Here is a 27340-nt window from a genome sequence, read left to right as displayed (position 1 = left end):
CAGCATCAGCCACTGAATCATTCTGTGATAATAACTCAGGATTATGTGTGAGATTCCTTGACAGTGCAGCCCTGTTGTAAGTCATGTTATGTGGCCTTAGTAAAGACCTGCATCAAACTGAGTATGGTTTGACTTAATGAAGTGACTGAAACCTGTTGCCATCTGATTGAACTTGTTCTGAGTTCTTTTGAAATAATGTACTCCTTAAAATGGGAGACAGGTTCCTCTAGTGGAAGATAATATAAGTGGTTGTGAGTTAGACTGCAAATAATTTTTACTCAGTCTTTCACTCATTCTCATTGGTAAAAGTGATATCTGCAACCCAAAGATGAGAACTAAAATCAGATGCTACAAAGGTTTGAGTTTTCACTGCTGTTGCTGTCTAGCTGTTTAAAGATACTTCAAAATGTGCAAAAATATCTCATATTGAAACTAAAATGTAAAAATACTTTTATTCTTTGTGGTTTTGATTAAATCTCTTTTGTTGATGCAAATTCAGATAGTAATTTAAGTTGAAAAATCTTGCCACATCCTTTAACTGATTGTGTCTGTGAGGCTCCTGTTTGATCTCTCAATTAAATTATGTTCAATATTTTATACTGTGATGTCTTTATTAGTTGATCATTCTTAATGTAATAAAGAGCAAGACTTGTTGAAGCTTGATTAGTGTTAAGGATAACAGCAGGGATAGGTGTGACTTTCAGAAAACCACACTTTTTTATTTTCTTGCCAAGTGTGTTCTGTTGCAATTCAAGGAGCTTATTTAAAAAGGTGTGAAATATTTGTGCAAACCCTGGCTGAGGAATCTGTAGTGAAGCAAATCAGTATCTCACACTTGAGGGATGCTAGTGAATGAAACCTGTAGCTGTTAATTTTATGAGGATAGTTGTTGGTTTTGTGGTCATGTGTGTTGGTTTTGGTTGGTTTTATTGTGTGAGGGTAGGTGTCTCATTTGAGTGCCTTTTGAAAAGCCTTGTTCTTCAGTGGTTCCTTAGGATCCTCCCTCTCGGTGCCATCCATCCACCTTTTCACCTCTGACAGTGGGACAGTGTGGATATTTGTCCCTCATGATTCCAGGGAGCAAACTTTCTTCTGGAGTACAGTTTGATTATTTCCCAGTATTGTCATTGAGATCGATGTGCTTTGAAATGGAAGCAGAAAGAGATAAATGCTTGAACTAGATTGAAGTTAAATTAAATGGAATGCTTTGTTTTAGTTTAAATTTAGAATGAAGTTCTATGGTTTGGCTAATTACGTTTGGTTTTTCTTGCTTTAAGAAATAGGGATTTTCTTGATAAATTCTGCCTTTTCTCACTGAACCATTAGGGGGTTACAAAATCAATGAGTGATGAATCAGATGCAATTAGTCTGGCTTTGGATCTTAACTGGAAGTTAATCAAACTTTAAATACGTGTTTTGCATCTTGTTTGTGTTAATTCGCTACTGCATTATGTATCTTTGCTAAAGACTTTGTTGATTTTATACAGGAAGATGCCCAAGAGGAATTTGGCTGGAAGCTGGTTCATGGAGATGTGTTTAGACCTCCAAGGAAGGGAATGTTACTGTCTGTCTTTTTGGGCCAAGGAACACAAATTTTCATTATGACATTTATTACTTTATGTAAGTAACTTCATTAGGGTGATGTGTTTGTAGTGTAATAAGAATAAGAAAGATGCAATATTATTAAACAAATGATAGAAGCCTTTAAGGCCTTCCTTTAGTAAAATAAAACATTAATGCAGTTTAATAACAGTAATCTGGATAGCTTCAGTAATGCTGTTGTGTTGTCATTGAAAATTTCTGCTATCTGGGCTAATACAGAAATCAAACTTCCTTATTAGAAGTTTCTTTTTAAAAAACAGAAACTATTTGTCCAGTAATGCAAGTTCAAAAATGTGTTATCAAAGCTTAAATGTTCTGGGTACGTGTTCTATCCAATGAGCCATGCAGAAGGAAGGGCAGGAGTGCACACAGTGAAATAGTCCTGACATAACTTTGAGATAACAACAGCCCACCACAAATGGTGTAAGTGCATGTGATGATGTCATCTGACACAAGCTGGTGTTTTATTATCTGTTATCTGTAAAGTTTGTGACTATTCCTTTTCTTACTGTACAATAAAATTAAAAACTACACTGATACTACAAAAGAAGAATTTTTCAAATTTCTTTCTCCAGATTTTATTCATTATTTTTTTGGTTTTTCAAGAGGACCTGCTTTTTTTCTATTTATTACATGATGCTGCAAGATTAGTAGAGTTTCCTTGGTAGGCTTGTCTTCCAGTGCTGGTCACAACTCTGTATCTTACATAACTGCAATATTTTCCTGTGCAACCAGTGTAGTATAGAAAGAAATTAGTGGTGAGAGAAAGTCCTTTTTCTCTTTAAAAACAGCTTTCCACTGGAGATCACTGACAGACTTGTTTTCTGCAAATATCTCTAGGCTGGTCTCTACAATTAGTTCAGGCACAGGCAGCCTTCTTTAATTAGAGAGGCTAATTTTCGGGGTAGTGTGTTCTTGAGCAAAATGTCCATCATGGTGGATTTTACTCTTCAGCCTCTTGGCTGTGAGAAGTTTTCTATTTAAGAGACGAGGTGGAAATAATGCTTTTGAATGAAACAGTGCCAATAGGGGGGGTATGGTCATGTGATGGGGAGGATGAGACCTTATGCACACAGTCTTCATTTAAATGTCTGGTAGTGAAAGGGATGAACCTTCACAGTGCTCTCTGTTCCATGGGAATTTTGACATGTGCCCACAAATAACTAAATCTTTTTGTTTCTCCAGTCCTGGCTTGCCTTGGTTTTCTTTCTCCTGCCAACCGTGGTGCTTTGATGACCTGTGCAGTTGTATTGTGGGTCTTGCTGGGGACTCCAGCTGGTTATGTGTCAGCCAGAATGTACAAGAGTAAGTACATGCATTTATTTAGTGCAGAATTGCTGGGCTGAATGTAAACCTCAGACTGGAGCTGAGTTGTCTCAGAAAACAAATCTGCTTCCTGGTCCCATTCTGTAAAATGGTTGGAAAAATCTTGAACTTGAAAATGTTTTTACTTTTTCTCCTCAGCATTCAGAGGTGAGAAGTGGAAGACAAACGTCTTGCTTACAGCTCTGCTTTGCCCTGGGTTAGTATTATTTCCCCTCATTCTTTCCTTTATTCTAAAGTATAAATGAATCTGAGGTGGGAAAGAGTTGGGGGAAAAAAGAGTGAATTCTTGTGAAGGTTGTTTGTGTGTTTTTATTTGTGGTTCTCTGAGCTGCTGTTCCCTTTGTTCGTTGCCTATCTATCAATAGAAGAGATCTGGAGCCTCGTGCTCTAGAACAGGTTCTGAGCATCTTGTTTTGTAGTCAGCTGTGGGAGTAGGAGAAAGATGCAACTCTCGCAAGGTGCTGTCACAGCCTTTGAGAGTCACTGCACCAGAACACTGGGCACAGTGGTGGGGTAATTCCAGTTTGGCACCACAGCCCTTGGTGTGTTCCAGGTAATTCTGATTATAGTCGTATAAATGTAGGTAATGTTCAGTTTTTTGGTTGCAACTTTAGGTACGTGAATTCCTCCCTTCGCAAAAGGGGAGGAAAATATTATAAATTTCTTAAGGTATTTCTTCCTTCTCAAAAGCCCATGGCTTGGTTTCAAGTAAAGCAGAATTTCATCAAATGAAAGGTAATGTATTTGATAACAATGAAGTGTAGTATTTCTATGAGAAATCTTCTAAACAAAATGTGCTTCAGTCTCCCTGCTATCATTTAGAGGTTATTAGGAGAGAGAAGAAAATATGTATCGGTGGATAAAACATTGTGCTGATCATTTAAACTCTCAAATAAATTGAGTTTTTCAGAGGAAGTGAAATGACTGGGGCTGGTAGAATAGGAACAGATGTCCTGATTATGCTATGCTAGTTCAGTGAATTTGCATAATATCATAAACAGCCCAAGGTCTTTTTAGTCTCAGTAGACTGATGAGACTTCCTATTTGTAGTGTTTTTTTCTAACTTTGGAGGGGGTAAGTGGGGTCTGTTTTATGAGCTTGGATAGATGATAAAGATTAGCAAGATACCTAAAAAGGATTTGATTTTTATTTTTTGTCCAACAAGGTGCCTACAGCAGGGGTCGCTTGGGTGTGCTTATTGAACAAGTCTGTTCGCCCAGACTGTTTTGGCAAGTGTAAGGCCTCTCCTAGGTAAAAAGGAGGCTGGCTATTACTCTAATCCTCCCTCCTTCCTTTTTAAATTACAGTGGAGGATGCATGTTGTCTTCAGGGCAGTTTAAATTCTGCCTCAGGAACACCTTTTTAACAAAACCCAGACAATGGTGCACTTTGCAGGGGCTCTTCCTGGGGCTGAATTTTCTGTGTTGCATCTTTGAATCCACAAATAATGCAAGCTTTTATTTTATATGGGGCTCTTCTGCAGTACATTTTGCTTTGTTTTCAGAAGGGGATGTTTGGAATCTTCATCATGTGTCTCAGAGTTGTTTTCTAGTGTTTTCCCAGGATGTTTAGAAAATGAGGCAGATGTGCTTAATGATGGAGGGAGGAACAGGTCTGGAGACATTATGACTGAGGCAGTCTTTATTTAAATTCTCCAAAGCTGTGGACTGCTTAGCATGTCCATGCTTATACAAAGGTTTCCGTTGTACGGCAGAGCCCTCTTTAATCCCCCCTTCCCCTTGTGACACAACCTGCAGCAGCACACACCTTTGTTGTGAGGGTGACATGTGGCTTCCTAAATGTGACATTTTGCCATCACTGTGTTTATTCAGAAGGAATTTACTGTTTACAAAGGACCTAAATAAAGAAAATACATCTGGTAATAATAGGAAAGATGGTTCAGATAAGAGCGGGGTATATTTATTATTTTTCCATTCTTTGTATAGATTTTTGCAATATTCTGTTGCTTTTTGGGTTTGTGTGAGAGTATTTAAATAGTGGCTTTGCTGTAGATGCCTGTATTACAAGCATTGGATGTTTCAGGCATTTTTACTTTAACTGTGCTGTTGGTGAAAGGAATTAGTACTGTTGGGGAGTTGGAAAATTGCTAGAAGCTACATTTTTCTTATGCAGACTTTTAATTGATGTATGTTTTTTAATACTAACCGGTACATGTTCTTTTTTGAATATTTTAATATCTTTTCTGATCTTTCTTTCAGGATTGTCTTTGCTGATTTCTTCATTATGAATCTCATTCTGTGGGTGAAAGGATCCTCAGCTGCCATCCCTTTTGGCACTTTGGTTGCTATCCTAGCTATGTGGTTTGGAATTTCAGTCCCACTGACCTTTGTTGGTGCCTATTTTGGCTTCAAAGAGAAGGTAGAGCTCTTGGAGTACAGATTTGAAATCCTCCTGTCCTCTGTAGTTGAGTCATTGAATCTCTGAGCGCTGGTCAAATGGAAACATTTGGCCTCGTGGTTGTAAAGTGGTGTGTCACGTGGCCATGATTTTGAAACCAAGTGTGTGCTTGTAATGTCACACTAACTTTTGTCTGTCCATTCACTAGAATCAGAATTTAATTGTGCTTTTGGAGGTCTTGCTTGCATTTTGTGCTCCAGCAATACCTCAGCAGTTTCATTTTTGAAGTACTACTTCAGAAGGGCTTCAATTTGTACTTCACTGGTTTGAGATAATGCCAGGCATTTAAGAAAAAGTGGTGGTGTTGGATGTGTTAAATTTTATGTTGTTTTTAGTTAAAGACTGAACAGATTTATTTCCTTCATGTTCTGACTTATTGGCCAGTAGTTGGAATGTCCAAAGCACACGTGCTTTTTCCTAATGATGGGCATCAAGTTTGTAGCTTTTTTTGTTTGGTAACTTGTGATGGCTTATGAATGAAAATATGTTTATCAAATCATTAAATGCTAATATTTGGAGAAAGTGATGTTACTTATGATGCAACAATTTATCTTCTATTTATATTATTTTTTTCTGCAGCCTATTGAACACCCAGTGCGTACAAACCAGATTCCTCGCCAAATCCCAGAGCAGTCATTTTTCACCAAGCCATTGCCTGGTATCATTATGGGTGGTATCTTGCCCTTTGGATGTATTTTTATTCAACTTTTTTTCATTCTGAATAGCATTTGGTGAGCATCACTATTTTTTTTCCTCTGGTTATGCTGGTTTGATAATACACACAGTGAGTCTGAGTGTCCTGAACCAATTAATATGAGGACTAATCCAGTTCTAACAGTTTTTGATCATCATGCAGACTTTTATGGGACTTCTAGAATCTATAAATTCTTTCTGTGCTTATACTTTACTGACAACTACAAAGTGTGATATTAGAATCCTGTTGCCTTGTTTTAACTTCCTGGCTCAAACAGCACAAATGTGGTTTCATAATCCACTGCACAACTACATTATGATTTATGAAACTAATATGATCTAGCAGGTTCAGCTGTTAGATCAGAACTGGGTGAAGATCTTGGGATTTCATGTTCTGCAGAACAAAGGCTCTGCTCTCTAGGAACCATCCACTGTGCTCCTAAATCTTGTCAAACCTAATCATGCAGGTGCTTGAAGAATTAAACCAGTGCAATCTTTCATAACTTTCACAATGTAAATGTGAAATGCCCCATATGTTGTTGTTCAATGGAAGATATTATCCTGAAGGTGCCAGCTTTTGTGGTGTCCTCTGTTTATGTTGAGAGATCTTGCAGAACAATTTTCTAAATCAGCTCTTAAATGCAAATATATTAGTTTTTCATATTTATCCTAAGCAAAAATAGAAACCGTGTAATGTAGCTATGCTGAAAAATGTGATCAGCTGACAAACAGGTATTCTCTAGACTTTTGTAGTTGAAATTAACAGATTTCCAAATTGTGTCTCATTATTCTCCTACAGAAGGGAGGTATGGAGGGCATGTGCAACTAATGCTCCTTCTGTCTAATCCTGTACTGCAGTAATTGTTACCTTCACCCAGTAAAGTTAATTTGATTACTTCCCTTATCTGAAAGACAACGGATTAAAAGTAAATCAGCATATTTTCCTCATATTTATTTTTGGGAGTGATTTTGTGTTGATTAGCACTGGAACTGGAGTCAAACTTGGCCTGGGGATAGACTGGTAGTGGAGGAAAATCTGGTTGAATGTAGTGACAAGATGTGGAGACACCTGGAAAACTTTGCTGCAGTAGGAGGAAGGAAGTGGATATTGGAACTAGGGAAGACTACAGGTGTGATGCAGGAGTCAGGGAGGCTAAAGGTCCTCCTAACAGAGACCTGAAATGATAAAAATCTCTGGTGGAAATTGTCCTTAACTGTTCTCTATGAAATATAGACACTAGTAGCTTCAGAGGAAGTATAATTGAAGACTCTTTTGCTCTGTAAAGCAGTGGTTTTATTACTGTTAGCTTAAATAAATATGTACATTCAGGTAAAGAAAACTTGCTGTGAATTAGTCAATAAAGTTGCCCCAGTGGTGTGGGGTTTTTGGGGTTGTTTGGATTTTTTTGTTTTGGTTAATTAACATCTGGCAGCGTGACACAGTAAATTAACTCAGAAACTCAACCAAAAATGAGACTCTTGTTTTTGTTTGTTTTTAATTTTAGGTCTCATCAGATGTATTACATGTTCGGATTCCTGTTCCTAGTTTTCATAATACTTCTAATTACGTGTTCAGAAGCTACAGTTTTGCTGTGCTACTTCCATCTGTGTGCAGAGGTAAAAGTTACAATTTTGATGTAGATGCCTCTTGTAGCTGGAAGATGTTGGAAATTCAGCTGAGGTATCACATAAACCGTGAGGTGCTGGACACTGGGGGGATTGCACTGTTAGTCTGGACATGCCTGTCTTAGCCACTCTTCTGAAAGGTGCCTTTTGCTTCAAAATCCACTGCTGGCAGCAGATAAGCAAAAATAAACAGCCTTGATGTTAATTTTATGTTGATAGTGGAAGCAACACAGCTGACTTGGAGGGAAAAAAGTTCGTAGGCGCTATGCTAGAATTTTTCTTTTTTAGAGCTAAATTTTGCAGGATCAAATGTGTTTCAGAAGACAGTGTTATTTTTTAACCAGCTTATTTATATTTTTTCTACATGGTGACTCTTTGTGACTGGTTTGTTGTTTCTTTCAGGATTATCACTGGTGGTGGCGGTCGTTCTTGACCAGCAGCTTTACAGCAGTTTATCTCTTTATCTATGCAGTTCATTACTTCTTCTCCAAACTCCAGATAACAGGAACTGCCAGCACTATTTTGTACTTTGGTTATACCATGATCATGGTCTTGATTTTTTTCCTTTTCACAGGTAAGTACAGTGTTGATACTAAAATGGATGCAGGGGGTTGTGCTTTGAAATGAGAAACATTAGGTGAAATTTAGGCTATCAGAACCATTAAATACAATCTGTGACCCTTTAGGCAGTGTTACTTTTATGGTTTGTGACACCACAAGTCACAGTAAGATTCTCTTTAAGTTTTTTCCCTAACTTGAAGTTGCATTTATTTATAGCATAATTAATTTTCCTTTACTGAATATTATATTAGCAATGAGTTCAAACCATCATATTTTCAAAGGGCTGTTCGTGTTCACTTTGATATCAAGTGTTAACTTGATTCTGGATTTCATAATTGGTTCTAGAAGTAGTTAAAGATAATTGCGCTCTGCATATGGAGGATAAAAGATGTTTTCAGCTTTCACTGTTAGCAAGGAAAGGAGGCTGGTGCAGGGGAAAAAGGTGGATTTTGACAAGAGAGTGTTTTGGTACTGTTAGAGGTGGCCTCACCTGCTCATTAATCACCACTTCTTAATGACAGGAATGTACCTTAACTGAAGGGACCTATTTGAAATGGGGCTCTCCAGTTTTACTTGTCCAGCTTTTCTGCTGTTCCTTATGCAGACTGAGCCTCCTCTACAGAATTACTCCCTCTAATGCTCATAATCACTTGACTGAAACTATAATTTCGAGGTTGATTTGATGGGAAATCTGTGCCAGATTTACCATGTGTTAGAGGAAATTAGAAGCTCTTTGAAGGGTACTGGCCCTTAAAAATAGCCAGGAGCATTTTATCTTGGTGTTCTTCAACTGCTGCTGTTGTATATGTAGATTTAGCTCATGAATTCACATCTTCTGGGTGTCACTGCTTGGCATGAAGTACAGCAGGGGTGGAACTAGAGAAAATGCTGGTTCATATCTGATGGGCTGTTCATAAAACCAGCCTTCATAGTTAGTGCAAAGGTTTGTAATAGAGAATGTCTCTGTGCATGGCATGATGGTTTATGTTTTATGTTGTTACTTCTTAACTTCTGACTGGTTCTTGAAAGCCGTTGTAAATCCTTTGGTTTCACTTTATGAAATGCAGCACTTAACTCAGTTAAATGCACTTAAAGAAGGGTGGCTAAAATAGATAATGAAAGTAAGTCTTAGCATCAGACCAAGTTTGTCAGTGCAGCAGGGAGAAGGCTCTTTTTCATCTTTCTTTCTTCTAATAGTGGTTAACATGAGCAAAAAAACCACTGTTCATAATAAACAGAGTTTCAATAAAGCAGTTACTCTGCAAAAGTTGTATCTAATAACATTAACTGGCACTTCCTGATAGGTTTTTATTTGTTATTTTGATATGTGTCTCTTCAAAAGAAGTTTTAAAAATAAGTGAAGGGGAAAAAAAAGAATTTAATTCTTCTATTTTTTAATTCTTGAAGGCAAATATAGAAGTTGGCATATTGCCAGTGAAACCCCTGCTTAAATCCTGGTGAAACAGACAAGCTCCAGATGTCTTTTATATCTATCTATATTGAAAAAAAGAACCCCAAACTGTAGTCTAAAATGTTTTAATTACTTCTAAACTAAAGCAATATGTTAATACATGTCTCGATTTTAGCATAGGTTAGTTGCTATCCTGCCAATTTCAATTTCACTTACAAGATGCAAATTGGTAGAATTAAAAATATCCCTTTCATATATAAAATGATAATTGAAATTGTCATGGCAGCAGCTGAAATGGTATTAAAAGCTTCAGATGTGCTTATCCTGGAGTTCTTGATGTGGAGGCCAGTGAGGCCCCAGAAGTACAATAATAAACTGTGCTGCTGTTATTTTTGCAGTGTCTTTATTTTAAAATAGACCCACAATAGTGCTGCCTGTGCTGCATTTGTAGTTCATGAGGAAAACTACTACATGATTCCTTTTTTTACATTTAATAGAACAGCCAGTCACTAATGGATGTAACAGAGACATGGAGTGTGTAATAAATCCTTGATAACGTAAAATGTTGTGATGATTTTTTTTCCATATTTAGTCTAATGATAGATTTTTGGGCCTGAAATGTAAGCTATTCTAGACAGGTGGCACAAGCAAAAGACACTTAACTTTGCTTTGTTTTGTAAAATCTTCCTTATTAGCCCTTGCTTTAGAAAATAAGGGTTGAGTCCTTCACAAGTTTCTGGAGGTGAGGTAGTTTGCTGATGTAGTTTTACACACTGATTGCATTCACAGAGTTCCCAAAACGGGACCTTGATCTGTTCCACTTAAGGTAGTACTGGGTATTTTGGTTTTCTCTACTCTTGCCTATTGGGTCTCAGCAACTGTGACAGGAGCACAAAGAGCAGTGTTGGTACCTCCTTGGTGGCAGCGAGTTGTGTTACCCTGAGCATCACAAAGGAGATCAGAGTGAATAAGTAAATAGGAACTGATTGCTTATATGGCAACAAGGACAATAATACAATCTGACCAGTGAAATCTAATAATTAGTGTGCACACCCAAACCAGACAATTTTGTTTTAATGTACAAAGTGCAGCTAATCTTTCAAGAAATAATAAGTGTGGGTGAGTGGGGATGGCGACGTGATTACATGCATTTTATTCTAGGAGATGGAAAAATGCTGAACATAGTCAAAGCATGTTGCTTTACAGTGACCTCTATTTTTGAACATCATTTACACTTGTGAGTTAATGCCATTTTCAAAATTGAGTTTTGATCTTCTGGGTAGATTGTGTTTAGAATCTGAGATTCTGAAGCACCCACCACTGTGCGGTGATTGAAACCAGTATGATACTGAGAGCTTTCAAGGTACATGAGAAGTATCAGCAAAGTGCAGAGGGCTTTTCTATTTGCTTTCTTACAATCTGCTCGTGCTTTGAATTCTTTTTTCTTCATTAAACAATAAAGCTAGAAGAGACAAGTAGAGAAGAAGGGTCTCCTTGATGTGTTTTGACATTATTCTGTGCAATAGTCCTTGTTTTAATTTTGAATTTGAAATTTAAACTAGTTTACTAATGATGTTCTGTTACCCAGTCAGATACCAGCTTTCTGTGTATAACACATCTTTCCATGTTTCAGAAAGTGCTAGTATATATCCTGTAGAGTATTCAGCAGTCTATAAACCTGAGAAAGAAAAGATGAGAAAAACAGCTGAGGTGTTCAGTGTCTGCCTGTCTTGCTTCTTGGCTAGAGAAATGATTCGAGACATCTCCACAACAGAGTTCTTGAATTCTAAATAGCTCTTGCAAAAGATCTTTGTCCTGTACCTCCCTGGGATGTACAGCAGGCTGCTGTGCACTGGGATGGCATCAATTTCCTACACCAGGAGAGATCATTTGGAAAGGCAGAATCTTAAAATATGCAGGTCAACACATAGGGAAAAAATAAAGACGTCCCCCACAACAGTAAGTTCTTCAATGCAGGTCACCGGGTGCTTTTTCATTCAATTGAAGCGGGTGAGTGCTTAGGATTGGCTAAAGTAAACATTAGCCAAGAAACTAATTTGTTATATTGGATTAAAGCAAACAAACAGATTTCATAGGCTCATTAGAGGAATTGGTCCCATGCTTGGTGCTGGGTCATTTCTTGAAATGTGCATCTGAAAGCTGTAAAAATCTTACAACAGAAAGGAGTATAGACCAAGCAGAAAATAATTTTAGAAGTCTCAACTCTTTCAGCTGGTGGGGTCTTCTTATTTATTTGCTTGCAGGGTTGTTTTTTTTCCATGGGTTTTTTTAGAGTCTTGTTGTTAGAGGAGGTGTTTAAGTAGTAGTTGTAGAATTTTTTTAACAGCTTTAACAAAAACACCTTTGGGTATCTGTCTTCTGTCGTATTGTGTTCATTGATGTCTGTCAGAGAAGCTGTGAGATGCTGAGATGACTCCTTGTTGGTAGTACTTCAAAAGTTGGGTTTCAGTTTGAATGTGTTTTGAAAGAGACAAATAAAAAAAGCAAGATCCTAGAGTGGTTCATATCCCTAAATAGTCCTGTTCTAATGAGAGGCTCATTTTAATGAGGGATGAGTCTGATTTTAGTGTAAAATGTGCTTAGAAAAATGCTCACGATTGAAGAGCTGAGTATGGTCTTTGAGAAAACACATTTCAAGCAGTGCTACATGGGATGGCCAGGTTGGATTTTAACTCTGCAACCATTAATGGCAATTTTATTGGGTAGAGGTACAAGTGTAGGAAATGATCATGCACATACCTGTGTTTTAAGATTGGGTTTAGTCAAATCAGTTAAAAGGGGAATCTGAGAACCTGTTATAGTTGAGAGCACCAGCCTAAAGATGTAGTATAAAGTGGTTTCCTGCATAAAGTGCTAAAATCTGAAGCAAGTGACAAATTTGTGAAATGGGTTAAAATGTAGAAAACATTCTGGCTAGAATTTGCAAACAAGACAGAATAGTTCAGAGCTGTTTTCCTTGTCCAACTGTTACTCATTTGCAAATCCCTTTGATAGGGGTATTTACTCCTGTATAGAAAATCTGAAGCTTTTTGACTTTATTACATTTTGTGGGCCTCGTAGTGGTTCATGGAATCACAAGCACCTCGAGGTTTGAGGTGGAGAACACTGAATTTGGGTGGAACCAGGCACTGTGCTGTCTGTGTTCTTAATAAAAACAAAAGTTAAGCTTTTCATTGCACTGACATAAGAAATCATGTAGGTAAAGCAGCTGTAAGGGAGACCTTGTAAATAATGTTCCCTTAGCTTACATTCATATCTGTTCAATAATACTGATTTTGTAATAGTGACACAACTTTGTGGTGACCTGAGGCTAAGGAAGCATCTGGTCTGTTTGTCTCATGTTATTTAAAAAAGAAAAAAGAACTTTCTGGTCCATAGAGCTCTACACATCTGCAGTTTGTAGGATATATGGTAACAACACAAGGAATCTGCACACCAGAGGAAGTTCTGACCACAGAAGGCTGTATCTTGGTGAAGTGTTGCCTTTCTCCCTGAATTGATGATTCAAATCTGGTATCTGACTACTATTACCACTAAAAAACAGTGTCATGGTCGATTTTCAGTACCTTGGCAAAATTTCTGATAAAGTTCAAAAAAGAAGCAGGACTAGTTGGTCTTTGATTTGCTAAACAGACTTTTTTTTTTAGGAGGGGAAGTTGAAAATCAATGTTATGGAAACCTGTGAAAATCTGTTTATAGATAAAATACTTGTTCACAGTGTGAAGTCTTGAATTCTGTTAGGACTGAGGCAATGCTTTATAGAAAACTGATGTATTATAAAGACTCAGACTAACAAGGATTGGAGGAAGATACTGTGGATTTAGAGTGTGTGCCCATATTAAGTTGTGGTGTGCTCACAAAACTGTGGTCACTCTTATTCTTGTGTTAGTTGCACATGTTTGCCATGACACTACAGTTTTGTTCTAGAGCAGCAGATAAATTTTTAAGTTATCTCATCTGTTAAACATTTGGAAGAAACATTGCTTTCAAAGCCCTAAAAAGCTTGGAGTGGGCTGTATTACAAAAACAACTAGAAAGCAAAGATGCTGAGAACCATTGTGAGGAAAAAATCATGAGAGTAAGGCTTAGAGTAACGATGCTTATATTGGAGTATTTGACACAGTAGGAAGGAGTGAGGATTGACCATGAACTGCAAAGACTTGGTGATGTCAAGCCTACAAAGGAATTATATTCCTTCTGTGGTTGGTGTCTGATCTCCTATCAACAGCCATAAATCTGCTGTCTCCTACTGTTTCAGAGGATGGTAACTGCAAACTTAGAGGGAAAGGGTAATCTGTGCCATATAATAGTAGGCTGTCCAGGAGCCTTAAACTGCAAATATACATGGCAGCAGGAAGAATGTGAGAATTGGCATATAGATAATAAGCATCCCAAAGTGGGTTTCTCACTTGGGAAATGTGTGTATGTGGTCTGAAAGAAATGTAAGTAATGTAAAAAAGGCAAATGGTTAACAAAGAACCATCTAGTTAGTAAGTCACAATTAAATGGTGAAAAAATTGGAACTGATGTTAAACATGGGCTGTACAGTCAGAAAAGAGTGAATGTGAAACTATGGGAGCTGAGTACATGAACTTGGAATTGTCTGCAGTGTAGCTGGTGAGACCTGTCACAGGGCTGGCACACGGCTGTGTCCTTGAGAGGGAATTCACCTGGGACTTCCCTTTTTTTAGCTGTCAAGGTGTGACATCTCTGTGTCAGTTCACCCCTAGGTGTGAGGAACAGTGCACCACTTTCCTTAGAGGCTGAAGGCTAAATTCACTGACTGGGCCTGTCTCCTTGCATATGAAGTTCTTAAAGTAATTTAAAAGTAAATGTGATGGACAATGTCTTTGCAGTTGCCCCGTAATAATGACTGTATGTGAAAACCACAGACTTGTTCATTAGCTCTAAAAATAGAAAATTGCGTCTGTACTAATCACATTTAGTGCTTTGTCCCTGTTTGCTCCCAGCTGCTGTGGCATTCAGAGCATGGCTTTAGCAAAAGGAAGTAACAGGATACACAGAGGAAGGAGTTCCCTGTTCCTGAGTATAAGTAGAGAACAATGAATATAAAACTGGGCCAGGTGAATTTTTCCAAGGCCTTGTTATGTGTCATAATTCACAGGTGGCAGTGAAGTATCACAGAGTGAAAAACCCAAGGTAGGGGTTGACTCTCTGTGTGTATAAAAATCCATTTCTTAACCCGTGCCTGTGTGTCTGTTGGTGACGGTGGCATCATGTTCAGGGGTTTAAATGTACATCAGCAGCCTGGTCCTGAGAGTCTTCTTTGCTCTAAATCAATAACTTAGCCTGGGGTTGAATGTGTGTTGTTAAATTTAAGAAGTGCTGTTATTCTGGGTAGTTAGCTGGATTACAATGTTACATTCCGTCCTGCTGGGAAGTACTTTTTAGATTTCTTAGAGCAAACTGTAAGATAAACTAACCTTTTCCATTTTCTCATTTTAGGGACTATTGGATTTTTTGCCTGCTTCTGGTTTGTAAGTAAGATTTACAGTGTTGTGAAAGTGGACTGAAAAGTTTCAAAGTGTCTTTTGAACATATCCCTTGCTGTTTGATAATTTTTACCATGTATTGAAAAACATCTGTGTAATTATTCTAATTTGTGAAAGCTGAAGACCAGACTACAGCATAAAATACAGATTTTTACAGAAGGAAATGGCATCATTGCCATTTTGATAAAAACAAAAATGTTTATGTCAATATACTCATTGAACATGTTCATTCTAATACTTCAAAAATTTTGATTTAGGACAAATAAAAATTCTGTGAACTCGTTTATCTGAAAAATGAGTACATTATACAGTCCTCCAGCTGAATTTTCTTGTGATTTGGGAGGTTTTTTTGTTACCTCTTTTGGTTACCATTTATATACCATTAAAGCATAGGACTGTCAAGTAAATCTATGTAAAATGTGAATTTTTTTAACTTAACTATGATTGTATATATTATCCTGCACCTTCTTTACAACTAGGTATCTTCTTACAAATGTACATGCATTTAGTGTAAGGTAGACTTTATTAAAAATATCGACACTGGTTTTTTGTTCAAATAAAACTGCACAACTCTGGCTGACTCATTTCCTTTTTTGTTAATTAGGCCCTCACTGCTTGGACACAGGTCATGGTAGTTTGACCAGTTGATAGTTTTCAAGTTGTACGTGGTTTATAAGTAGTTTGACTGTGGTTTTGGCTCCAGATTGTGCAAGCAGAGGGACTAGTGGGTCACATGAATCTGTGGCTGTTGGATGGGCAGGGGCTTTTGAACTTGTGCCTCAGCTCTGTGCGTATTCTGCTTTCCCCAAAATATGTTTTGCTTGGCAAATCATTACTTTTTATCAAAGATCAAACCCTTTTTCCTTCTTTAGCCATCTGAAACATCCATCTCCTTATTCTTCATCCTGTGAAGATTGATGCAGCTTCTTGGAAGGTTTACCTGTGAATCCAGTGGGCCTGGGGAATGGGTGTTTCATAAAGGGGAAGCCTTTTTCTTGCAGAGCTTGTGCTTAAATGCTGGATTACATGAGATGGAGTATTTTAATAGCCTCTTCAGCTTTAAAATTGCAAAGATTCTTCTCTCAGGAATGTCAAGGTTTTAAAGAGGCTTCCCAAAATCTTGAATTGCACTTGAAGCTAAGCAGAGAGGCACTGCAGACATGGAATTCCAGTGGCTGTTGGAGATGAGTTAGGGAGATGTTCACTCGGATTAATGGGTGAGATGCGCGAAGCTTATTAACTGGCATATGGAAACATTAACTGCTGGAAGCTGCTTTTCACCATCTAAGCTTGCAATTTAAGAAGACCCCAAATGACTCTGTATCTCTTCATAGTCATATAAATACCAGGTAATTGTAGTTAAATGTTTTATATCCTTTCCAAGATGTAATCTTTGGCATGAAGATTTCAAGTCTCATCTGTGTGTAGTTATTCCTTCCAGGTTACTGAACTGTTGGGACAGAACACCTGGCTCAGCTGGGATGAGTACCAAGCCTGAACAGTGCCTGTGGCATGAAAATGGGGCTTTAGGCAATTTAATGACGAGAACCAAGCACTGGTGTACCAGAAGGAGCTGGTGCAGTAAAGATAATTTCCAGTGAATTTCAGATGTGCTCTTGATGGCAGCTCAGCCTCGCAAGTATTTTCCCCTCCTACCAACAAAATCCCATTTCCCTTTTGTTCCCTCCCGGGGTGGAAAACAGAATTGCCATTAGAGAAATCAACTTGCAGTTGGTTATCAGCTGGTTCGAGAGCACCATTCACTCTGTTAAAGGTTTCATGCTCTTGAAATTGGTGCTGCTGTGTTAATAAAGGTCATTCCTAATAAATCTGTTTAAAGTTTGAGGAGATTTTATTGAATACTTAAATAAATTGTTGCATGAAGCTACTTTTAAATTTTACATGTTCAAAGGGAAATGAATTCATGAGAGAATTGGAGCTACAGTTGCCATAAACTCCCAGCAGGAAATTTCACCAGATTAATAAATATGCATTTCACTAGAGGCAAAGTAAAATGGGTTGTAAAATTGTATTTATGGTGCTTTTACTGTGACTACTAGTGAGCTAAAAAGTAGAAAGTAAGTTAAAGAGTTTTCTGAAACTTGCCAGTACGGAGCCAAAGCCATGGAGTAAAATCGGTTGTTCTCAAACTGTTACCAGAAAACTTTTGTGTGTGCAATATTTATGTAAATCTGGCATAATTCACTGTCCAGCATTGTTTTCTAGCCCCCTTTTTTTGACCAAGGAAAACCTGCCAACTGTCTCTTTGTTTTGTGCTTATGAAGAAAGCCCCCAGGCTGTAAGTTAAATACAAATTGTTCTGAGCATATATCAGTTTAAAGGTGGTGTAAACCCTAGCCAGGAAGTAGTGAGCAAACTTCTGAGTTTTAATTTTATTAGAGTGCAGAATGGGCTGTAATAATGTGATTTTCCAGTGATTCTCAGCACTCTTTGGGAGGTTTTCAGCTATGGGTAAAGGTCTTGTCCATTCTGTTGAGTCAGTGATGGGTTTTGAAGATTTAATGGTCATTATGGGGGCGTGAATATTCTCAGTACTTGGATTACCAGTAACTGGTGCCTTGATATCTAATCTGCTTTATATTAATTTATGAGTAATAGCTGTCACATGGAAATAACCATTATTCATCTTCTGTCATGAGCACAGGCTTAAGAAAGCATTCCCTATCCTGTTGCAGATACTTGAGCCTTCCTGCCCTCTTTAAAAAGGAAAATAATGGGCTAAGTTTTAACTTTTCTGAAGTGTGTGTATAGACATCTACATTGCAGTTTTGTGATGCTTCCAGTAATAGGTGAGGTAAAACATCTGTGTGAGCCTCTCTGGTAATAACCACGCAAATCCAGCAGACTTTGTAGAATGTCATGTTTGTCATATTTTAAGGGAAACTTGACAAGTTACAACAGAACCTCAAAGGCAGGAGGGATTTCAGTGCTGGTGTTTTACATTTCATTCCACTTGCTTGAGCAGTGTTGAACAGATACAGCCTCATCATCATTCCTGAATGGAAATGCCAGGAACATGCAGATGTACAGCGAGGAGGGGAGGCTGGTGCTGTGTGGATGTGGGATCCACACCCACACCTGTGTGAGTCACCTTGAGGACTGTGAATGGTCCTGCTCTGGGGCAGCTGGGAACACGTGGCACATGCGTGACTAGTTGTGGTAGAAGGGTGTTTGATGAACAGCACTAAACTTGTCTTCAGTGGCTTACTTGACATTCCTTATACCAGTCACGCTTGTTTAAAAACACATTCCAAGTTCACATTTAAAATTTATCTCCAAATCAAGCCTGCTATGCTGATACCTCAAATGTTTACAGAGATCTGTTGCAAAGGACAGGGGGAGAGGAAATCTAAACCAAATTTGCCTACAGTTAAATGCTAGTGTTAGACATGGGATCTCTTTTGGGATCTGTGAGATCTTTAACAACATTCACCACCTGATATGCAGCAGTGAAAATCAGACACACATAAAAAAAAAGAATATTAGGTGTTTTGCATTGTAAGAATTGCAACCCAAGCCAATAACTGCTGAAGTGAATGGGGAAAGTTAGGGCATGTTGGTTGGAAAATGTAAGAAAGGGTAATTGTTGCATGTGTGGTGTCCTCTATAGACTTACCCCAGACATTCAGCTGTCCAGTCCCATTCCCATGAGCTGTATCACTGAAACTAATGGAAATGGAGCAGTGAAATTCAGCACGGGGGTGTTGCTGTTCCTCTGATGACTGTGATGTCACTTCGCATTTTCACTTGCAAAAAGGACTGAAATCAGTGCATTTCTACACAACAACTGCTGGTGCTTCCAGGCTTAAGAAGGGAGAGATGAAGCTGCAACTCTAACTTTAATTCAGCTGACCTTAGATTTAAATCTTAAAAACAGTGTCTGCTAAACTCATATTATGGAATTGAGTTATTTCAGTATTCCTATTTTTTATTAAATATGAACTGTGTGCACTAAGCATTATTTTTAGAAAAGATGTTCTGGAAAGTGTGGGTGGCTTTGGGTTCTGTGGCCTCAATTTTCCCTTTCTCTTTCATGCCTGGGAACACCACTTTGCCCTGAGCAGAGCAACTTTTGCCAGAAACGTGAAAAAGAGTGTCTGACCTCATTTCCCAGAGCTCTCCAGTGCACTGCTGCAGGCACTGAGCCCAGAACAGATCCCAGAGGGTACAGCCCTTGCTTCAGGTGTCTGAGAAGAGACGCCTGTATATGAGAAGAGATCAAACTTTTAGCCTCTTCATCAAGGCCAAATTAACGACCACAGTGTGATTTACTTTTGGAGAACAGACTTTTATGGCAAAAACTGGGTAGGAAAGGGCTTAACAACAGCCCAGGCTTTCCCTAAGGTAATCAGCATCAATGCAACTCTCCTGGAGACATGGTTGATCCTTCTTGGTATGGTTTCTTTGCACCCGGGTGGGATGTCTTTGACTTTGCTGGGATAAAAGCAGGATGGAAGTCTTTCATGTTCTGTTGAGATGCTGCAAGCCTATACCCAAACCTTTGGGTCAGGGTCACCATCTATTTTGGTATCCAAAGTAGCTCCAGTTCAGGAGTTCAGTTTGGTACTTCATCTTCCTAATCTCAGTGCCTCCGAGTTGCAGGCTGCACACACTAATTAACTTTGCTTGTACAAACTGGGAGCTCTCAGACTTTCTGTGAAGTTATTAGTGCCGGGATTTTTATAGATAACATTAGCGTCTGCAGAGTTTACCCAAGGTAATTTATGTTCTATTTGCAACTCGGGGAAAGCTCTTAGATGTTTGACATCATAAAACAGTAAAACTGGGAGATTTATTACAGGGACAGAGAGAACAGGGCCCTTGAGCTGCTTTGTTTATCATAAAACGTTGGGTTAATCAGACATGCACATGTGCCTCCCATATTTCCTGGTTTTGTTTCCCTCCTGTGCTGCTCCTTGACAAGCTTTGCAGTAGATGAAAAGTCCTGGGAGCCCTGGCAAAAGTCCTTTGGACTCTACGGGATGTGAATTATATTTGTATGTTCTTATCTCCCCCTATTAATAGAGAAGAGACATATGTAACAGAGCTCTCGATGAGGCTGCAGCTTCTCTGGAGCAGGGCAGTACAGGAAATCCCTGGAGCATGGCTGGTGGGCGGATCAAGAGTTAATGCTCCCTGACTCTGATGGAGCTCTCAAGTGAGATGTCAGCACCTCAAAGACACTCATCCCAAAGGATGAGGACTGCCGGTAAAAAGTGGCACAGTCAAGAAACCTCACTTTTTAGAAAGGGAGCAGGAATGATTGCAGAGGGAAAGCTGGAGCTTGATGGCTCACAAAGACCCCAGCAGGTGGGAGCGTTGGGGCACTGTGGCTGGAGCCTGGCCAGCAAAAGGGAGCTGGGGAGTTCAGCTCGCAGCTGGGTGTCCTGTCTCTTAGTTTGCTCATTAAGACACGTCCTCTGCTTGGAGAGCTTCTCCCACCACTGTCCTGAACTCCCTGTAACTGCCACAGTCCTGTGTTGTGGGTTTTCTGCAATACTGATGTGAGTGATACCTGGGCATTTTGGAACGGTTTGCAGGGCAATGCTGTCACTTTGGAAGTGCTGCCAATAGCAGAGAGAATGGTTTTCCTGAACTCTGCAAAACCTGTGGCAACACTTGGTTTGGCTCATCCGGCAGATGCTGCTCATGCCTTTACATTCCCAGGTGCTCACTTTGTACACCCTGGACATGCACTCGAGGTTACACTTAACACAGATTAAGAGAATCCATCAGATTGGAAGGGGCCAATGTGTCGTTTTCCCTGCAGGTTATCCTGGGGTACTTTTTCCAGCAAATTTCCTACTGCTGCTGGCACCGGGTGTCTTAGGATAATTTCCTTCCTGCCTGCTACAGCTACTCTTTCTTGGCCAGTCCTCTGTTTGCTATGAACATGTGAGATGCAGCAAGTGGATTTTTTTCTGATGCTTCCAGGCAGCATCAGGAGAGACCCTGTGGGTTTTTCAATGGTGATGGTCTGTGAGCAGAAGGAGAAGCACTGTTAGCATTCCCAGGGTCCTGGAGTGTTCAAGCAAGGTGAAATAGCTGTGTGTGGCCAGGCATCCCTCTGGAAGCAGGGTGGATGGGAAGTGGGAGTCACAGGTGACTGAATCCTTGGGCTCCACACAGCCTCAGCTGGCTTCCAGCTTTCTCCTGTCTGTCCTCTCCAAACACCTCCTTTGGAGGCTGTGCGAGCAGGGGAGGCTCTGGTTAAGAAGTGGGGGAGAAGGGCAGATGCTTTATGTGAAACAGTGCCCATCATCCTCTGTGCGCTGCAGGGTGAGCTCGTGTTGTGGGAAGAAGAAATCCTGTGGGAATTAGGGAAACTGAAGCAGAAGTAGAATGAAAGCAGGTAAAACACTCTAGCAGGTGTCTCAGGGGGCTGTGTGGACAGCCTTGTGCAGGGCAGGCTGGGGAGCTGTGCTGACTCTAGCCCCAAAGCGGGAAAGCAAAGAATTGGGTGAACTGGTGTTGATTGTGCAGCTGAGGGTGATTAAGCAGCAAAGCCTATAAGACCCTAGAATTTTCCAGAGTTGTTAGGGCTTTCAGGTGTGGGGACGATTGGATTTGGGGAAGGTTGTGTGTTCTGGGCTGTTGGCTGCTCTTCCTCAATTCCAAGCAGCAGAGCAAGAGGTGAGTTAAACAAATCATTATTGTTGAACTTTCCCTCTCTGAGGAGAGCGTGGGGAAAAAGGGTGTATTTGTGGAAGTAACTGATGACCGTGCCTTGGGGTGGTTTTCTGGGCAGAAGTGGGCTGTGTGGTCATCTGGGAGGGGGAAGTTGGTTTCTGAGGCTCTCTTGGAGCACAGAGTGTCTTTGGGCTGGCTGGTAGCTGTGCTGTGTCCCAGCTGGGTGTCCCTTAGGATGCAATGCTGCTGTCACAACAAGCTTGGGGATTTTCCAAACCAGCTCCCAAGGAGCTGGCAAATATATGATGTCTGGAAAACTTCAGGATGCTGGTACTGCAGGACCTTGAGGTGGGGTGACAGCTTGTCCTGTGCTTAACAGAGACTGAAGTGGTTTAATGGTGGTGTCCAAATTGGAAAATTTAAAGCAGACAATGAAGCTCTGTCAGCTTCCCTTGTCAGCTGGGTTTTTCTGTGCCTTGAGTATAAAAGTAGGAGGATGGCACTGTCCCATGGTTGCAGTGTTTGCCCTCAGGAGTGGCTGGATGTTGCCCTTGGTGTCAGCCTGGGGTTGCCCAGGAGGTGCTTTCAGGGCATGTGTCCTGTTTATCTCCTGTCACATTGTAGTCTGTGCTGAGGCTGGGAGAAATGTGTCTATGTTGTGGTTTTGGGGGGACTTTGTGGAAGGGCTGACTGGGGTGTCTGTGGGCACAGAGAACTCCTGCAGGCCTTGTAGGACAGTGTTATACTGGGTGATGTAGGGAGGAGGATGCCTTTTACTTCCCAGATTTCTGACTCAATCCCAAAACAGCCTGAACGAAGATCCCTTTGAGGCCCTGAACAAGTCCATGGCCTGTGGATCAAACCTGGTGGGTGGCTTTTATCTCCAACTCCCTCTTTGAGTGGCAGATGCTGCAGCATGCGCTTTGGAAGACCAGCTGTGCTTTCCTGGTCCAATGCAGGTATCTTTCAGGATATTCCTGCATTTTATATTCAGTTCTCTTTGCATACTGACTAGAGGTGTCTGGGCTTCAGAAACAAGCTCTCTGTGTACAAAAATCACGTGCCAGTGGTGATTCCCTTACCCAGCATATTGGGATTTTGCAACAGTGTGCATAGAACCAGGCCTGTTTGCCCTTTTACTTCCCTCTCATTCCAGCTCTGAATGGCTCCCAAGTTTCCTCCTGCTCTTTCCCTTAATGAGTTGTGCCGCACTGGGACAGACGTCTTGGCTGAAAGAGTCTAATTGCTGGAGTAAGGATCAAATACCCATTAGAGTGTTTGCTACTAATTAATTATTGCTTGTCACTGCTGGGAAGTGGAAGGCCTGCACTGCAGTGTAACATACTTACTGGTGCTAAGTAACTCGTGTTCTTTACCTAAAGTGTGCTGGTTGCTCACTACTTGTGCTGCTCTTCTTCTGGGGACATGGGGAGATCTGAGCCTCTGTGTCAGCCTTTTTTTTTTTTTGTTTGTTTTTAATAGAATTTTTTTCTGCAAAGTCTTGAATGTTTTCAGTTGGTTTAAAATTGGATGGGGTCTCCCTTACTAGGGAAACCTTGCTGTCTAGGATACATCAAAGGACTAATTAACCTGCCAGACTGCTCAACAACATTACAAAGAGATTTCTTGTAACTAAATACAGGACATATCTGCTGTCTAGTTTGCTCGTTTTTAATTTAGAAAAGGTGGAAATCTGGTGGGGAGAAGATGAGAACTTTGTGCATCCAACGGGAGGACTGATGGTTGACAACTGAGCGGTGGTGATTTATGGCTGGGTAATTTTCCAGCTGCCATAGTTTGTGTTAGCTCAAATGAGAATTGATGGCAGTTTGAGTTAATAGCTGATGCAGTGAGGACGTAGCACATGGTAGCTTTGATCTCTTCTGCCACAGGAGCAGCCACTTCTCAAACCACCCAGGCTTGGCTGCCAAAACCCAGAGAAGCAGGAGGGCTTCAGCCATGTGGAGGGATGGGTGACTGGGGGGAAGTGAGAATGGATCCAGATAAGACCTAAGCTGATGTGAACACATCAGCCTGTGGTTCCCAAACTGGATGTTGCACTCTCTGTTTTTTCACTGAATTATTTTCACAGTTTTAGCACTGATAAACAGAGGGGTTTATTCCAATGTTGTTTGTTTTCAATAATCAAGAGGGATAATAAGACAATTTCTGGGAAGTGCATTGCTTTTAGCATAAATAGTCTTTGTTTTGAGGTTTTTGTCAGAGTTCTTCGATGGCTCTCATTAGGAAATAGAACACATGCCACCCTTTGACAAGCAGCAGCAAGAGGAGTGTAGCCTAGCAGGAAGAGGCTGAAATATTTAAATATAAATTATTTACCTCAAAAGTTTACTCTCTGAATGTTTCTTGCCATGGTACCTGACTAATTACCATGTTATCAAAGGAGTGTGCAAACCTGTAAGCCGTGGTGTTTGGAGTGGCTCGACAGATAAGTCTTCCTGACAGGAATAGCTGTAACTTCGCTATTATCAGTCTGGTTCACTTTTGAATTTTGAATTACCTTTTTTTTTTAAACTAATAGTTGGTTTTATGTAAACCGCTCAGAGATTAGGAGTTGATTTCAAAGATCATCCTCTGTAAAGTCTCTTGATCATATTTTATGGTTCTCCTGACCAATGGGTGTAATCTTGTGTCCCTGGGATATTCATGACATGCTCATCTAATTCCCCATAGTAGCTAATCTCAGTTCTGTACCTTAAAAAAAATTATTAAAATATCTTTAAAGCAGGACTGGTGAAAAGGCAACTTTTACAGCCAATCTTCAGCTCCAATTGCTCCTGCTGGGGAAGTCATAATGATGAATTTGTGACATAATTTCTGCGGCAACATGCTGAGATTTCATAAATGGGGATGGTGATTATAGAGCAGGATCAGGTGAAGCTGGATTGTGATGGAAAAGACCCCAATTCAAATGCAAATTGTTCAATAATGGCATAGGGGATACCAGAAATTACTGGCAATTTATTTTATTTGGGTTAAGCTCCTCATTCAGTCTTCTGCAGTTGTAAAGTCACTCTTCTAAGGATGTGAGCAAAAGAAATGGCTGGAAAACATATCTTTCTCCTCTCAAGAGAACAAAATTGTCCTAATTTAATAATAATTAATCAGTTAGTGTAATTAATAAGAATGTTCTCTATTTCTATGGTTTCTTCTATTCAAGACTCTCCAAGTGCTTTGCAAACCCTAATTGATTCCACCTTACTACTCCCTGTAGCAGGACCACATAATTTACCTCATTTTCTGGAGACAGGGAGGTGTGTGTGTGCCAGGCAAATTGATTTAACCAGGTTAAATGATTTGCCCAAGGCCAGACAAGGAGCTGAAGTCAGGACAGATCTGTGTTTCAGAGATCAACCTCCACCCAGTTGGATTTTGGCTATGGGACAGTGGGTGCAGCTATTGCAAAGCCATGCAAGTGGTGGCCATGCAGATGCAGCCTCTGAATAAATCTGGAGGACTTCTGGGGTGTAGCACATGGAGCTGGGAATAAAAGTAAGTCCCATGGGCATATATCTAGTGGTGAAATCAGCCAAATTGGCTTTTCATTAGTTATTTTCACTGGAATTGGAAGTAACTTGGTTTGTTTTTTGGATTTTCTTTTCCTTTTATTTTTTTGTTCTCCAAATTGCTTGGAATTTAAACTGTTTAGCAGAGGATTAAACTAATTGCTTCTGCAAAATGCTGTTCCCACACCATCTAGTGTACATCTGTTAACTGGGGAGGGATAACTGAACCAGTTGCCAGATGGTCTCTTGGATTTGGGTGGCTGGGAGCCAGGGAGCTGCCAGTTGGCGGTTTGTGGGGTTCTAGCAAAGAAGTCACGCTACATGCACATTCCCCTCGGTTACTCTTCTGTGCTTTAATGAAGATACTGACTAATGCAATAAAGCAGCCATTAGCCCCCTCCCTGCACTCCCTCCTCCCCAAAAGGGGTGAGTTTATAAGCCTGATTTGTCTGACTGAGGCAGGCTTTTCCAGCAACTTGGGTTCTCCGCACGCTATATGTGCAAAGGCACTTTCTCAAGTACAGCAGTTATGCAATCCAGTGTCCACCAGCTGCCTCTTTCTGTGCTATGGTGGAAAGATGCTCTTGCCACAAAACTGCTGTTTGAAAGAGTTTTTTACCTTTATAGGTAGAAACTCAAAATCATTGCTTAGGCTTGACTGTTTAATGGCACATCCAATAATACATATTGGCTCACATCACACTGACCATTTGAAAAACTGGATGCTGTGCTTTGTTTTCCTCTTGGCAGAGTGTATTTACTGAGAAATGTTAGGCTTATGCAACTCACACTGAACACTGCAGTGTACTCAGCTGGATGTCCTGCAGTGTAAGCACTTCCCAAGCCACAATGCCATTTCCTTTCTACATGGGCAGGAGGTCATGGGTAGTAACATACATGTGTGTGCTTGATGAAGCACTACTCAGTAAAAATGACTAATGAAAGCAATGGATGCGCTTGGAGGTGACAATACAATCAAATCCAACTGTTCTTGGCAGCTAGAGCTTCATCCAGAATCTTCTGTAGTCTGTGGGAAGATTTCCACTCAATCAAGTGGGTGGATTTTGCAGGTGGAAGTTTCTTTCATGTGGGGTGTCTATCTGCCCACCTTGGCGTGGGTTGTGGTGTTCACAGCTGTCACAATGGATTTTGGAGTGGAAAACACCCACCTTGAGATGAATTAGGCATAATGGGGCTTTCTTCTAGTTGAAGAAATCTGGGTTGGTTCAGTGGGGAACTTATTTTATGCACTTCTCCACCAGCAAACTCTTCCCTGCCCTGGGAAACTCAAAGAAGGGAGGAATTAATGGCTTTTAGCATTAAACACCCCACCTCACTCCCCACCCCCACTTTGGCAGGTGAAAACTTTGTGTTTTGTTCACTGGTGAAAGCTGGTGGACATGAAGAAGTTTCAACCAAAATGATTTGTTGGAGGGAAGTCAAGTAAATGGTTTCCTCTCCATTTTGTAAGTGAGCTGGAGCAACAGCCCCTCCAAACTCACCAGTGCTGGGGTCAGACTGTGGGGCTGCACTTTCATCCTATCCCAGCTGAGTAGTTCCTGTGACCTGATCCAGCAGCTTCAGGAGTTTAGGCTTTGGAGGAATCTTTCCCCTTGCAGTAGTCCATGGGCTCTTTGGGATTTCCCTCGGCTCTGGCACAAGTGACTCCTTCCGGCACATGTGGCAGGTGATGGGGAGCCTCTGATGGCAGAACAGCATGGGTGGAAGGGCTGGTTGCACCTCTGGGTTTGCATCACCTGGAGGGTGACTGAGCCTGCTTTTATTTATTTCTGGAAAATTATTTGTTTTACATTGTTAGAGTTTAAAACTACTTCCTGTACTCAATGACTGCCAACTTTCTGAGATTTTCTGCTGTGTAACCCAAAGCAAACAACGCAAAGGCTGGTGAATCCTGCCCTCTGCCATATCTTGTGCACTTTTCTGCTCAGGAGACTGGACCATTTGGCTCCATTAATGATGGTTTTAGATGC

At 40.3% G+C, this 27340-nt stretch overlaps 1 protein-coding gene across 1 annotated transcript in view; it reads left to right on the top strand.

Moving 5' to 3' along the window:
- The window catches only part of LOC139678383 (transmembrane 9 superfamily member 2-like), a 28646-nt gene extending 12900 nt beyond the window's left edge, over positions 1–15746 (top strand). Inside the window, exons 10-17 of the mRNA XM_071569166.1 lie at positions 1488–1620; positions 2788–2907; positions 3067–3124; positions 5148–5307; positions 5926–6077; positions 7545–7656; positions 8068–8239; positions 15125–15746. Of these exons, the coding sequence (XP_071425267.1) occupies positions 1488–1620; positions 2788–2907; positions 3067–3124; positions 5148–5307; positions 5926–6077; positions 7545–7656; positions 8068–8239; positions 15125–15192 (975 nt within the window). The 3' untranslated portion in view covers positions 15193–15746. The remainder of the gene's footprint in view (positions 1–1487; positions 1621–2787; positions 2908–3066; positions 3125–5147; positions 5308–5925; positions 6078–7544; positions 7657–8067; positions 8240–15124) is intronic.
- Positions 15747–27340: the final 11594 nt, after the last annotated feature.

The sequence above is a fragment of the Pithys albifrons genome, chromosome 14 (assembly GCF_047495875.1).
Source record: "Pithys albifrons albifrons isolate INPA30051 chromosome 14, PitAlb_v1, whole genome shotgun sequence".
In the NCBI taxonomy this organism is placed as follows: domain Eukaryota; kingdom Metazoa; phylum Chordata; class Aves; order Passeriformes; family Thamnophilidae; genus Pithys; species Pithys albifrons.
This window is presented reverse-complemented; position numbering and strand designations above follow the sequence as displayed.